The 13,094-nt window shown below is 43.2% G+C and overlaps 1 protein-coding gene across 3 annotated transcripts in view; it reads left to right on the top strand.

Annotated features, from left to right (window-relative positions):
* Positions 1–13,094, top strand: part of TRIM59 (tripartite motif containing 59) — a 37,125-nt gene that overhangs the window by 5,622 nt on the left and 18,409 nt on the right. For 2 of the 3 annotated variants that reach the window (XM_006123438.4, XM_075937830.1), the window contains one exon: positions 3,085–7,370. The exons of the other annotated variant lie outside the window; for it this stretch is intronic. In XM_006123438.4, coding sequence (XP_006123500.1) covers positions 3,088–4,317 — 1,230 coding nt within the window. In that variant the 5' untranslated portion in view covers positions 3,085–3,087 and the 3' untranslated portion in view covers positions 4,318–7,370. Of the gene's footprint in view, positions 1–3,084; positions 7,371–13,094 lie in introns of those variants that run through there. 3 annotated transcript variants of the gene reach the window in all.

The raw sequence follows: 13,094 nt of genomic DNA, 5'->3' as shown, positions 1-13,094 counted from the left end.
ATTCTGGGCTGCACACAGGCGTGCCAACTTTGAAATGTACAACAGTCCTCAGCAGGGGTTCTTTTGCATTTCAAAGCAGAAATAACCTCATGGAGCTTGGGGTCAGCGGGGAACTCAGAATCCCCTGCTGACACAGTGCTCCATGCTGCGCTGCCGCTTTGAAATGCTGAGGCGTTTCAAAGCAGCAGCACCTCAAAGCTGAGCTTGGGCTCTGTGCAGCGCTGCCCCATCGAAATGCCGCTGTGGCATTTCAAAGGGACAGCACTCCATAGAACCCGGGGTCAGTTCTTTGCAGTGCTGCCCTTTTGAATGCCGCTTTGGTGTTTCAAAGCAGTAGCACTGCACAGCTGAGGCAGAGACCAGCTGTGCAGCACTTCTGCTTTCATATACCCCTTCTTCTTCCCCACCCTCTTTAGGCAGCAAGGGGGGGGGGATTGACTAGTCCTTAGCATTCTTAATTTACATCCCAGTCTGGCAGTGTTTTACCTGACAGCCTGGCTCTTGTATGGCTAAATTCAGTAGAACAGGTCAGAGAATGGCAAAAAAATTAAGCAAGAATAAAAGACACGTCAAGATGTAAGAAAAAATGTCCAACAAGGTACTCTTCATTTCCTGGCTGAAGAAAGATCTCAGTGTTTGTTGCATCAGTGGGGTGGTGTACTCGCTTCATGAACTGTCATGGTCTCTGTCTTCGGCAGCAAACAAAAAGCACAAAAGCTACTGAGAGACCTGGAAGAAAAAAATTAAGTCTTTCCAAAGCTTTAATAAAAAACAAAAAGGAATATGCACTTGAGCGGTCACAAAGAGGAAATATGGATGAAACACCAATGACATTTTATCTCCTGAACAGTAACTGGGGTGCTGGCCATGAAAAAAATCCATTTTGGTTTTTTCATTTTTGATCAATGGATCAAGGCTCTACCTTGTTGTTGTTTTCAAAAGAAAAACCATAAAATGTCCTGGGGTGTCATTGTGCACGCACGTGAAAGGGATGGATGAATGAAAGTGTGATTACTGAATGGCTGGAAAAAGTGTGGAATTAAAGACCACGAGCACTTCTCAAGAAACCACCTGTGCTTGTTTGGGACATGTTCAGGGCACATAGGATAGATGAGGTGAAACGTGGCCAGAAAATGAAAACTACTTGACCGTAATTAAGGATGTTAATTAACGAATAATTTACTAGTTGAGTAGTCGATGGGCACTTCTGCATTTCTCCTTTGAAATGTACAAGAGATCCCGCTGGGTCCACTGAGTCATCCACCTTGTGGTGTGGTACAGCTACTACATTCAGTGTTTGATTCCCCCCGCCCCCCCCCCCGCCCCCCCCCCCCCCCGGCAAGGCTATGATTGCTGCCCTTGGTACTAGGGATGTAATAGTGTAGCTGATTAACTGATAAGCAAAAGCTTATAGGTTAATGCTATAGACTACATGCATTTCCCTCTCCCCTCCTCACCAGTAATTTTAGCAGGCTGGCCAGCAGCCCAGCTCAGTTCTGGCTTGCGATGGATCTGGGACCTACTCCCGCTACTGCTCTGCATTTAAAAAGTATTAAGAGCTGGGAAGGCAGGCAGCCTGGCTCAGGTCTGGCTTGTGCTGGGTCTGGGATTTTGCCCACCCGAGACGGGCTGCTACCACCTGGTGATGCTTCAAGGTTCAGCAGCACAGACAGGCAACTGGTCCGCAAGGGGAGCTGGTTTTTAAACTGACTCCCCTTGCAGACCTGCTCCCTCCTGGCACCCCACGCTACTGCCTTTGATACAACAGCCGCCCCCGCCCCAGGTACTATAGAATAGTTGAGTAACAATAAGAATTCATGAGGTTACTCAACTATCAGTTAACTGATATTTTATATCCCTACACCATACAGGCAGTGGTTTTGGAATACACTTGACATTCAGGGTATGTCTAGACTACATGGCTCCGTCGATGGAGCCACGTAGATGAGTTTACTAGACATAGGAAAATGAAGTGGCAATTTAAATAATCGCCGCTTCATTTACATCAAAATGGTCGCCATGCTGTGCCGATCAGCTGTTTGGTGGCAGAGCAGGACAGTCTGGATGCGCTGCGGTCGACAGAGGCTATGGTGGTGAACTCACCAGACGGACAGGGTAGCTCCTGTGGAGAGGAGGCTAGAAAGTCCAGAATTAGGCTGGGCCTTGTGGAACACCCCATCAGATATCTTTGCATTGGCATTTGTATTTTTGTTGTGTTTTGAGATGGAAAAGAACAAGTTTCATAATTGGAGGGAACATGATAATCCCCTGGCAATGTAAACAGGAGTTATGAGGAAAGACCCAGAGGTAGGCTGTGCAGGACATGAAGTCCAGGTATCTTGGGCATACTAGGTTTCCCCGAACTTTGAGAGTAATGGCAATTTTGGGATTAGGGGATTCCCCCAACCCCAAGTGCTAAAACTGACCATCCAGCTATACAGTTGTTATAAAAAACAAACAAACAAGGGGGCTGTACCCCCTGCTCGCTACACTCGCCAACCCCCATCTCTCTGGGAGTAGGTGTCTGACCGGGGGTCGGGGAGGGCAGGGTATCTGGCCAGAGAGAGGGGGCAGGAGCAAGTTGGGGGTAGGTGTCTGGCCAAAGGAGAGGGCGCAGGAGCGGGCTGGAGTGCGGGGTCTCAGCAGAAAGGGTGAGTGGGCTGGGTCGGGGGTCGTGCTCGGACTGCGGAGGGGACATGGGGCAGCTGGGGGTTGGGCTCAGATGGCAGAGAGGACTCTGTGTAGCCCGAGGGGGGTTGGACTCAGATGGCGGAGGGGACCCTGGCTGGCCACCGAAAACGGCTGAGGATATAGGCGTGTGGTGGCATGAGGATGCAGATGATGTGATGTCGTCACTCTGTCGTACCACAGGAATTTTTTTTAAAAATATATATAGAAAGAGATATTAGGAAGGCAAGAAAACTAGGATAGCTGAAGGTCCTGAGGAATAAAGTATCAGTTTAGTTCTAGGATATTGATTAATAAATTCCATGTTACTGTGGGCTGCTCATTAAAATTGTATTTTATGTTAAACCAGTTCATTATATGTTAACTAAATTGTATAAATGAACTTTTTTATTACAGAAAATGCATCATTTTGAGGAAGAATTAACTTGTTCCATTTGCTATAGTATATTTGAAGACCCACGTGTATTACCGTGCTCTCACACGTTTTGTAGAAATTGTCTGGAAAGTGTTCTTCAGCTGTCAAGCAACTTTTCCATATGGAGACCACTAAGACTTCCATTGAAGTGTCCCAACTGTAGAAGTATTGTTGAAATTCCTCCATCTGGTACTGAATCATTACCTATCAACTTTGCATTAAAAGCTATCATTGAAAAATATCAGCAAGAAGACCACCCAGATGTTGCAACATGTAGTGAACATTATAGGCAGCCATTAAATGTTTATTGTCTTTTGGATAGAAAATTAGTGTGTGGCCATTGTCTTACAATAGGTAAACATCATGGTCATCCTATCGATGACCTTCAAAGTGCCTTCATGAAAGAAAAGGATACTCCTGGAAAACTCCTTGAGCAGTTAACTGATGAACATTGGACTAAGGTGTGTTTGCTCATTGAAAAGTTGGAAGAACAGAAGTCTCACTGTGAAAACATTGTTCAAGATGATAAAAAAGCTGTATTGCAGTATTTTAAGAAACTTAATGACACACTGGAACATAAAAAGCAAGCTTTGCTGTCTGCTTTGGATGAAGTTAATGCTTACATTTCTGAAGAATATGCACCACTCATTGAAAATATGAAAAGAATGAGAGAAGAACAGCTTGATTTAATGTCATTGAACACATCTGTTCAAGAAGAGGAGTCTCCACTTCTTTTCCTTGAGAAGGTTGATGATGTGTGTCAACGCATAAAAGTTTTGAAACAAAAGCAATTACCAGATATTAAACCTGTTGAAGTTTATCCACGAATAGGACAGCTAATGAAGGATGTGTGGTCCAAAACTGAAATTGGTCAGATTAACAAGATCCTCACTCCAAAAATAAAGCTGATTCCAAAAGGGAAGGTATGCAACAAAGCCAGTGAGAAGGAAAGAGAACAGTCTAAGGAATTGCTTCAGTTTATAAACCCTTTAACAGTAATGCTAATTTCTATGATAATAGTGATAATTATGATTACATTTAGCAAACCTGTATTGTCAGTTGTAAATGAAGTAACTTTGGTATATATTTCAGATATCTTGCAGTTTGTTTATCAAGATCTATGGAACAACTTTCAGGCAGTCATGGAAATGCTATGCCATACATCTAATTTACTGAGAGAATTCATGGGGAGAATTGTTTCTTTTTCTTTCTGAGTATCTGAAATACTGAAATTAGTAGTTAAGATAATTATAGGAATTCTCATTACGTTTGCACTATTTTGCAAGGCTTTAAAAAAGTTTCGATCACAATGCTGCTGAAATAACAGATCCTTTACAAAACATGTAAACTTGTTCTCTATAATAACTAGTACCAGAATCAGTGCATCAGATAACTTTTGCAGAAATATGCAAAGTAGGATATTGAAGAGTATGTGGGGCAGGGTTATCTCTTTAATACCCCAATTTTCCCTTCCTTTTTTCTATCCTATGCCCCCACTACCCTGCCCATTTCTGAATCTCTGCTTTTTCTAACTGGTCATCATTCAACTCAATAAGGGCTGGATGGTAATTCTTCCTTAAAGTGGTATATACAGTTGGGCTTCCCTGTTCTGGCACCCTTGTGACCTGACTGGTCCCAAACCAGGAATTTTGCTGGACCAAGGAAGGTCAATGCTGGACCCTCTGTTGTCAGCCTCTGGGATCTTCTAGGGGACTGCCAACCTCCTGGCCACCAGGCCTCTGCCTTCCTGGCTGTCGGTGCCTGTTCCTGGGCTCCTCTCCTGGTTGCTGCCTACGTTCCCCACCCAGGCCAGATTCCATGCCACTGGGCTCCTGGCCACCACCCCAGCTCCGCTCCCAGCAAGGATCTTCCCAGCCCTGGCTTCTGGCTCCCAGGACTTTGTCCTTTTGTTTGTTTTTGTTAAAGAAAAAGCCCTAGAACTGTGATAATGCATTGTAAATTTATCCTTAAATATTGTTATATTACATTTAAAATTAAAGTTACGTTTGCTTTAACATAAAAATGTTGACACACCCCGTCCTCCATAATCAAAGTAAGTGCAGTAGGTTCCATTAGTTAAAATACAAGGGACTGATTATGCCTCCACTGATATTTATTTGTAATAGGTTGATTAATTTACACTTAATAAATATTTTCCACTAGTGCAGGGATGGGCAATAATTTTTGGTGGGGGGGCCACTCTAAGCTTTTGGTAAGTGGTCAAGGGCTGGGCTTTTCTGTGGAGCAGGTGAAGGTCTAGGATAGAAGCTGGGTACAGAAGGGCACATGGGGTAAAGGACTGGAGTGCAGGAGAGGGTGTGAGGTCTGACAGGGTGTTTGAGTGAAGGAGGGGGTTGTGACCTGGGGCAGAGGGTGCCAGAAGCAGGCTGTGGCTGGGAGGCACTTACCTAAGCATCTCCTGGCCTGCAGCATCCCCAAGGTAGGCTGGTCTCCCTACCTGCTGTAGCCCCAGACCACTTGAAAATACAGGTTGCTCCTTCCACATTGCTCTGGGTGGTGGAAGAGACTTGCCCTACCCCTGCCTCCTAAGCCAATCTCTCAGCTCCGATTGGCTGGATGTTTCCAGCCAATCGGAGCTGAGAGCCTGGCTGAGGTCAGTTCTTATTGGCCAATAGGAGCTGAGCATTGGGCTAGGGGCAGGGAGATAACACAAAGTCATCGATCCTCTTCCCCCACTCCAGAGCAGAGAAACATAGGGACTGCACTTTAAACTGCGGCAGCTGTGTGCCCAAGGATCCCGGCAGGGTGCTCCGCAAGCCAGATCCAGTGGCTTGGGAATAATTCAGTGCACATGAGCTCCAAATGGTACTTTTTTTTTAAAGGCATCAAAATTAACTGTGCCGTACCAACAAATATTTTTAATGTTTTAAAAATTCATTTATACTGTAGTACAGTAACACTTCTGGGCTGTTGTGTATTTTTTAAATAATGTAAGCACATTGCTTCTTAAAGAGATTAGTATACATGTGGCACCTGGCATTTTAAAAGCCTGATTTAAAAAAAAAAAACCTCAGAGACTCACAGTCTGTTCCTCCAAAATGCCAAGAGCCTTCACTTTCCATTAACTTCAGTGGGAGTTAGGGACAGTCAGTATCTCACAATATCAAACCCAAGTTAAATCATTTAGTAGTCTAAACTATCACAGTTTTAGAGATCAAATGTTGAGCCTCTGCAACACCAATCAGGACTTGCCCCTATTATCTGTAAAATACCACTTTGAGGGCATGTCTAGACTACATGGCTCCGTCTGGACGGAGCATGTAGATTTGTTTACTCAGAAAAGGGAAATGAAGAGGCGATTTAAATAATCGCTGCTTCATTTAAATTAAAATGGCTGCCGCGCTGTGCCGATCAGCTGTTTGGCGGCATAGCGCTGTAGTCTGGATGCTCCGCGGTCGACATCAAAGGCATTTGTTGACCTCCCCTGTAAACCTCATCCCACGAGGCATAACGGGGAGGTCGACAATGCCTTTGATGTCGACCACGGAGCGTCCAGACTACAGCGCTGTGCAGCCAAACAGCTGATCGGCACAGTGCGGCAGCCATTTTAATTTAAATGAAGCAGCGATTATTTAAATCGCCTCTTCATTTCCCTTTGCCTACAACCCTAATCTACTTGGCTCCGTTCATGGAGCCATGTAGTCTAGACGTGCCCTATGTGACAGTTCTTGTGCAGCCAGGCTGTACTTACCAACTAACATTTTGTGCATTCATATTTAAAACACAGGTCCAAAATGTAGGGTTTATAAAACCCAATGTAATATATAGAAGTGATTGTGATTAAAAAAATTGTAATAGTGGATATTTGTTTAGATCTGGAAATGTCTCTGTAGTAGAGTTTGCAATCTGAACAAAGTAGCAGTATGTTAGGACAGAAAAATGGAAAGACAGACTATTTTTTTCATTGTCCAGACAGAAATGAGGTAGCAAGTCAATTATATACAGCATTGTGGTTCTAAAACAGGTAGAGAACACTTTTTGGGTCAGGGGCCAATGACCCCCAGAAAAATCTGGTGGGGGCCATACACAAGTGAGAAGTGGGGGAAAAACCCCTGACTTTGGCCCTTGATTGAGCAGAAGAAAAATTTGTATATTTCCTGATGTTTTAAATATTTTACAAATACCTTTATAATGCAGTTTTACTTTTCCAGATGACACAGATTTATTTAAAAAATGGAAATTTGACAAAAAAATGCAGAGTCTGTATTTATGTATACTGGATATTTTAATAAATCTATCTAAAATATATGGGGTAGTGGGTACCCCTTTTCTTATTCTATATAATCCACCTTTAACTCAACACTGGGATGTAAACGGTGGGTTGAACTGGTGCCAAAAGAAATGGAAGAAATTACTTTGTGCAATAGTGATGTTTTTATGATGTGTCCCCTCTATGGATCTTCCACTGTAAATGTGTATGGCTACATCTACACTGGGGAACTATTTCGGGGTACTGGAGTATTCTGAAATAGCTATCCCGCGTCTTCACAGCAAGCCTATTATTTTGGGCTTGCTATTCCGACGTCCCTGTAAACCTCATTGCACGAGGAGTAAGGGATGTTTTGGTGTAGCGGGTTATTTCGAAATTTGGTGCTGGGTAGCTAGCGCCAAATGACAAAATAAACTATTTTGAAATAAGATTCACTATTTGCGTAGCTTGCATGGTGTATCTTATTTTGAACTACAGTGCAGGGTAGACATAGTCTGTGTCCCTGTGCTACTGACTGCAGAACTTTGGTGGCAGTGTCTTTTCAGACCATGCATTGAAACCCTCTTCCAAGTCCTTCTCAACCATATCTAGCTAGAGACAATGCTATCTGTTTGCAGATTAATTCCATTAGAATTGCTATTTTTTAGTTTCCTTCAAAGCTTTGTATTTGTTGTTTTCCATTTTATTTGACCCCGCCTTAAAACAAAAACAAAAGAGAACAGAGTGGGGAAAAAAAGAGAGCATATCTTTTGCTAACCCTTAGCGGGTGGAAAACTTCCCTGGATAAGAGTATGGCTATGTCTAGACTGGCCAGTTTTTCCGGAAAATCAGCCGCTTTTCCGGAAAAACTTGCCAGCTGTCTACACTGGCCGCTTGAATTTCCGCAAAAGCACTGACTTCCTCCTGTAAGAAATCAGTGCTTCTTGCGGAAATACTATTCTGCTCCCGTTCAGGCAAAAGTCCCTTTTGCGCAAAGCTTTTGTGCAAAAGGGCCATTGTAGACAGCTGAGATTTGTTTTCTGCAAAAAAGCCCCGATCGCGAAAATGGCGATCGGGGCTTTTTTGTGGAAAAGTGCGTCTAGATTGATACGGATGATTTTCCGCAAAAAGTGCTTTTGCGGAAAAGCGTCCATGCCAATCTAGACGCTCTGTTCCGAAAATACTTTTAACGGACAAGTTTTCTGTTAAAAGCATTTCCAGAAAATCATGCCAATCTAGATGCAGCCTGTGTGTGTATCCCAAGAATTTATCCCTGTGACTGGTGGACATTTGAGGTGTGTTTGCTGTCTGGGAGAGGAGCACATTCCAAAAAATGAAGCTTGTGTGAGCAACTGAAGCCCAGATCCAGCAAAGACAGAGAGCTAAGATTCAAACTCCTACTCATGGAGCTGGCCCTTCAACCCCTGGTGTACTGACAGGAGTTCTCATCACAACTCAACTTTGATGGGAGGTGAGCTCAGAAGAAATGAGCCACTCATATGAAACCTGTCAGAAAAGGTGAGTGAATCCCAATTGTGAGCCCTGATAAATATCAGTACTGATAGCATCAAAGCCCTTTTAAATCTGAGACCTGGGGTATACATAGTACTGAGCTAATGGAGCAAATGGCTACTCAATAAGGGTCTTTAGGCAGTATCAATCAGAGAAGGGATGACCTATTTGAAGACACGGGCAAAGCCCGCCCACTTTCTAAAAGCCCCTCTCCCAGCCTTGCGGGAGGGACGACTGGACCTGTGGTTCAATTAATTACTTGGGACAAATAATGAAAAAAGGGGACAAGGAGTGCGGTCTAGAGGTTTATAACTAGGGAACCGGATGGGGACACTGAGCAGAGAACCCCGGACAGTGCCCACTGCTCCTCAAAGCTATCGATGGAGCCAGTGGACGCCGCCCAGAGGAACTCTGCCCGGATTCGTGACATAAGGGAGGAACGGAAATAGGCCCCACAGTCACAGAGAACCCCCTCGTCCAACATCTTACTCCTGGTATTACAGATGGCGACCTTTGCTAGAGCCAGGAGTAGGTTGACGAGGAGGTCTTGCGACTTTGTGGGGCCACGGATAGGGTGTGCATAAATGAAAAGGTGGGGGGAAAAGTGCAGCCAGAACCTCAATAAGAGGTTCTGGAGGAGCTGGAATAGGGGATGCAACCTGGCGCATTCCAGATAAACGTGTGCCAGGTTCTCCTTCATGCCACAAAAGGGGCAGGTGTCCGGGATTGGGGTAAACCGCGCCACGTACACGCCCGTGCTCACGGCTCCGTGAGGGAGCCGCCAACTGATATCCCCAATGGGCTGCGGGATTAGATCGGAATAGACGCTGGCCTATCGGGGTTCCCCACTCTCTATAGGTCTTAGATTGTCCCGCCACTTAGAATCGGGGCGGGACACGAGGGTGGGGAAATGCAGGGTGTGGAACATGAGCGTGTACAGATGTTGTCTTGGCGTGGCTTGAAAATAGACTGGCTGCATATTTTGCAGCCGGCTGGGGGTCCAAGGATGGGAAGGCCGGGGGGGGGGCCTGTGGAACAGGGGCCGGATAATAAGAGATAGAGGCTTTGCAGGAAGGGAGGGGCGGCCAGTCAGGGCAAAGCAGGCTCATAGATAAAAAGAGCTGCAGGGCAGAGGACTCAGTGAAGCCAGGTGAGGGTGACCCATTAATCATTGTAATGGCATTACAATGCTTTCAGTGTTGTTTCCTTTCCTTATGGATTTCACTCTCCCTCTTCCCCTTTTAACATCTATTATGCATTGAGCAAATGGTGTGTGTGTGTGTGTGTGTGTGTGTGTGTGTGAAGCTGGTCAACAGGATAGGAAAATTGGATCGGTCTGTCTTTGCAGCAGCTATGCTTATTACTCCTTTTTCACACTTTTCAAAGTGTTAATTCTGTTTTTTAAAATAGGTCATTGGTCCTAGTATTCAAGACCATGCTCTTTTTTGTAATTCCAAGATCAATTCCTAGTGCTTTTAAGATAGAAACAATATTCACCACCTTCCTTTTCTAGGAAACAATTTATTTTGATAAGATTGCTTAACTTTATTAGTAGCTCACCTAGTTCATTCTGAAATTTCTTTCAAACACATGAATCATTTCATCTGCACCTGTTGCTCGTAGATTTATCACTTTGTTCTAGCACCTCATCTTAAATACATCCACAGAAGTTGAGGAACAGTTTCTGTGGAAAGGAAATTACTTTGCTTCTTTGCAATGTCTTTAGTCTCCTTTAATTTTCTGTTTACTCTCATCTCTACCACTAGTCTAGCAGTAACAACAATGTCTCTCAGAGTTCCTGATTCTTAGAAACAAATATTTTTGTAATGCTGTTTGCTCATCAATTCCCACTTCGCAAACCTGATATCTATCTTACATTTTACCTATCCTTATTTCATTTTCTGCTCTATAGACTTAACTATAGACACCATGTTTCTTTAAAGAAAATTCAAAGGCTATTGTTTGCCAGGCTGAAACAGTTATTCTGAGATATGAGTCTCTCCCTTATTGTTTGGGACAGACCGGAATTTTTAGAACTAAAAAAATCCCCATAATCCTCTTAAGTAAAAAAAATAAATAAATGAGGAAACCATACCAGAGATCAACAAACTGGAGTGAAACAGTGGTGTTAATTTACTTCTCAGTTCAGTTTAAGTTTTAAAAACTCACAAGACATAATAGGTCAGTAGTGTTAAATTTAAAATACATAATGGAGTGTTTTGTGTTTTTGTTTTTTAGTGAGAGAATATTACAGGTTTTTTTTTTTCATTGTTAGCATTTTTTTTCTACAAACATTCCTTAGGTAAAACAATCTAATAAATAAACTGTGACTTTCTGACAAAGTACCTTTTTTCTTTTCTTTTTTGTTTTGTTTTTTTGCTTGACAAATTGGGAATGGCCCTGTGGTCCTGAAAGCTATTAGTTTTCATCTGTGTGGCCCTCGGTAGATTTCCAGGCTAGAACGGTGTAGCTGATCAGAGTAATTCTAAGGTCTACCACTGGGTTCTCAAAGTACAAAATACGCCACACAGGTATCTGTCAAACACAAACATTTTAGTTCCTGACAGCTAACAGCTGTGCCCCATACATGGAAGAACAATATAACAAAGCAGCAGCATATCTTACGTCCCTTCCTGGGACCCCGGGTAGGCTGCAGACGAAGTGGGAGGTTGTTTCAGCTTCCAAGGAGCCGGTACCCAAAGCCCATCGGTGAAGTCTGATTTGCTAGGCTCTGAGGCAGCCTTAAATACAGTTTTCCCTGCCTTATTTGGCAGTTTGGAAATTTTTAGGGCTTACTCATTAATGCTGATGTAGGGCTTAGCTGTTAGTTATCGATCTGGTTCTGATCGGGATCTTCTTGTTCTTTGGCCCTGTTTACGTGATCAGTACGTTAGGGTAAACAGAATTGTTGATGCGTTCTTGCCCTTTACCCTTATCTTTACTTGTTCCTGCTATACTGGCAACAATGCTTATCTTAAGTGGTGTATGTTTCCAAAGACTTGCTTCTGGCTCATCAGATATAGGGAAAAGGGAAAGGGGGGGGGGGAGAATGCAGGCCTCACCACCCCTAAACTAACACGTACAAAGTTCTTCTGCAATTGACCACTACAAACAGTGGGTTGAATTAATGCTGCGAGGGAAACAGAACCAATCTTTTTTTAATCAAGTAGTTTGATGCTGTGGCTTACAGACTCAATCTAGCCATTCTAAATTGCTCATTCTTCTCTGTAGAGTGAATTGCAGGAAGATGCTCCCGCTCCTTTGTCTCGAGAATATTGAAATGTGTACCTTTATACATTAAATATGCCTCTCCAGAGCAGTACACATATCATGCTTAAATTAGGTTTGTTGGCATTAGAGATCCTGACAATATAATATTTGGCTGTCTTAGGCACCAGTTTTACTTCAGATTTTCCAGCTTAAGAAGTCAAAACCTTGTTTCTAAAAGTAATTTTTCAGTAAGTTAAGGTATTTTATAGCCTGTTTCTGCCGCCAAATTTAGCATACCTTTAGTTAAGGCCTTTGATGAAGAATTAATAACATTTCTATCCGCACAAAGCTTTTTTCTTTTACAGTGATCTGTGCTGGATTGTAGGAGGGTTATGCTTGGTAGGGAAGCAAGGCAGATCTCTTATTTTGGATATTTGATATAGATGTTACCATTTAATTCCTGTACCACTATATTCAGCTCCACAGCTCTGCACTTATTTCATAGAGGGATAAGGGATCTTTCGGAAAAGGCTTTATTTTCTGCAAGATCAGCATCTAGACTGGTGCTTTTTTTCTGACAAAGCTCCGTGCGGGGAAAAAAGCGGCAGCCATTTTTATGCTAATGAAACGCGGGAGATTTAAATCCCCGCTTCATTAGCAATTGCGATACGTCTAATTTACATCCCGAAAAAGGGATGTAGTCTAGACATAGCCTCAGAGTATTCTGCAATCCCATCATTTATAGTTCCTAGTTGAAGTCAGTTCCTAGGGAACAAATTAAGGAGATTGGAAGAGTAGATAAATTGTCTTTGGAAAAGCCTTTTGACTATTGGCACCAGATGATCCAGTCCCATCACTCTACTGTTTATTTCAGAGCCTTGTGGAATCTCCTATCAGACCTTGAATATAGAGATGGTTATTGAAGAAAAGTCAAACTATCTTTCTTCTTTTGAGTCTTTGAGCATGTCAATTCCATTCTAGGTTTGTATGCCAATGTGTGCATTCGTTGGAGACTCTTTCCTTATCAAAAATAAAGCAAGCTGTGGCAGCCCCCCTCCC

This window comes from Pelodiscus sinensis, chromosome 10, assembly GCF_049634645.1.
Source record: "Pelodiscus sinensis isolate JC-2024 chromosome 10, ASM4963464v1, whole genome shotgun sequence".
In the NCBI taxonomy this organism is placed as follows: domain Eukaryota; kingdom Metazoa; phylum Chordata; order Testudines; family Trionychidae; genus Pelodiscus; species Pelodiscus sinensis.
The sequence above is the reverse complement of the archived record's forward strand: the minus strand, read 5'-3'. Positions and strand labels throughout refer to the sequence as shown.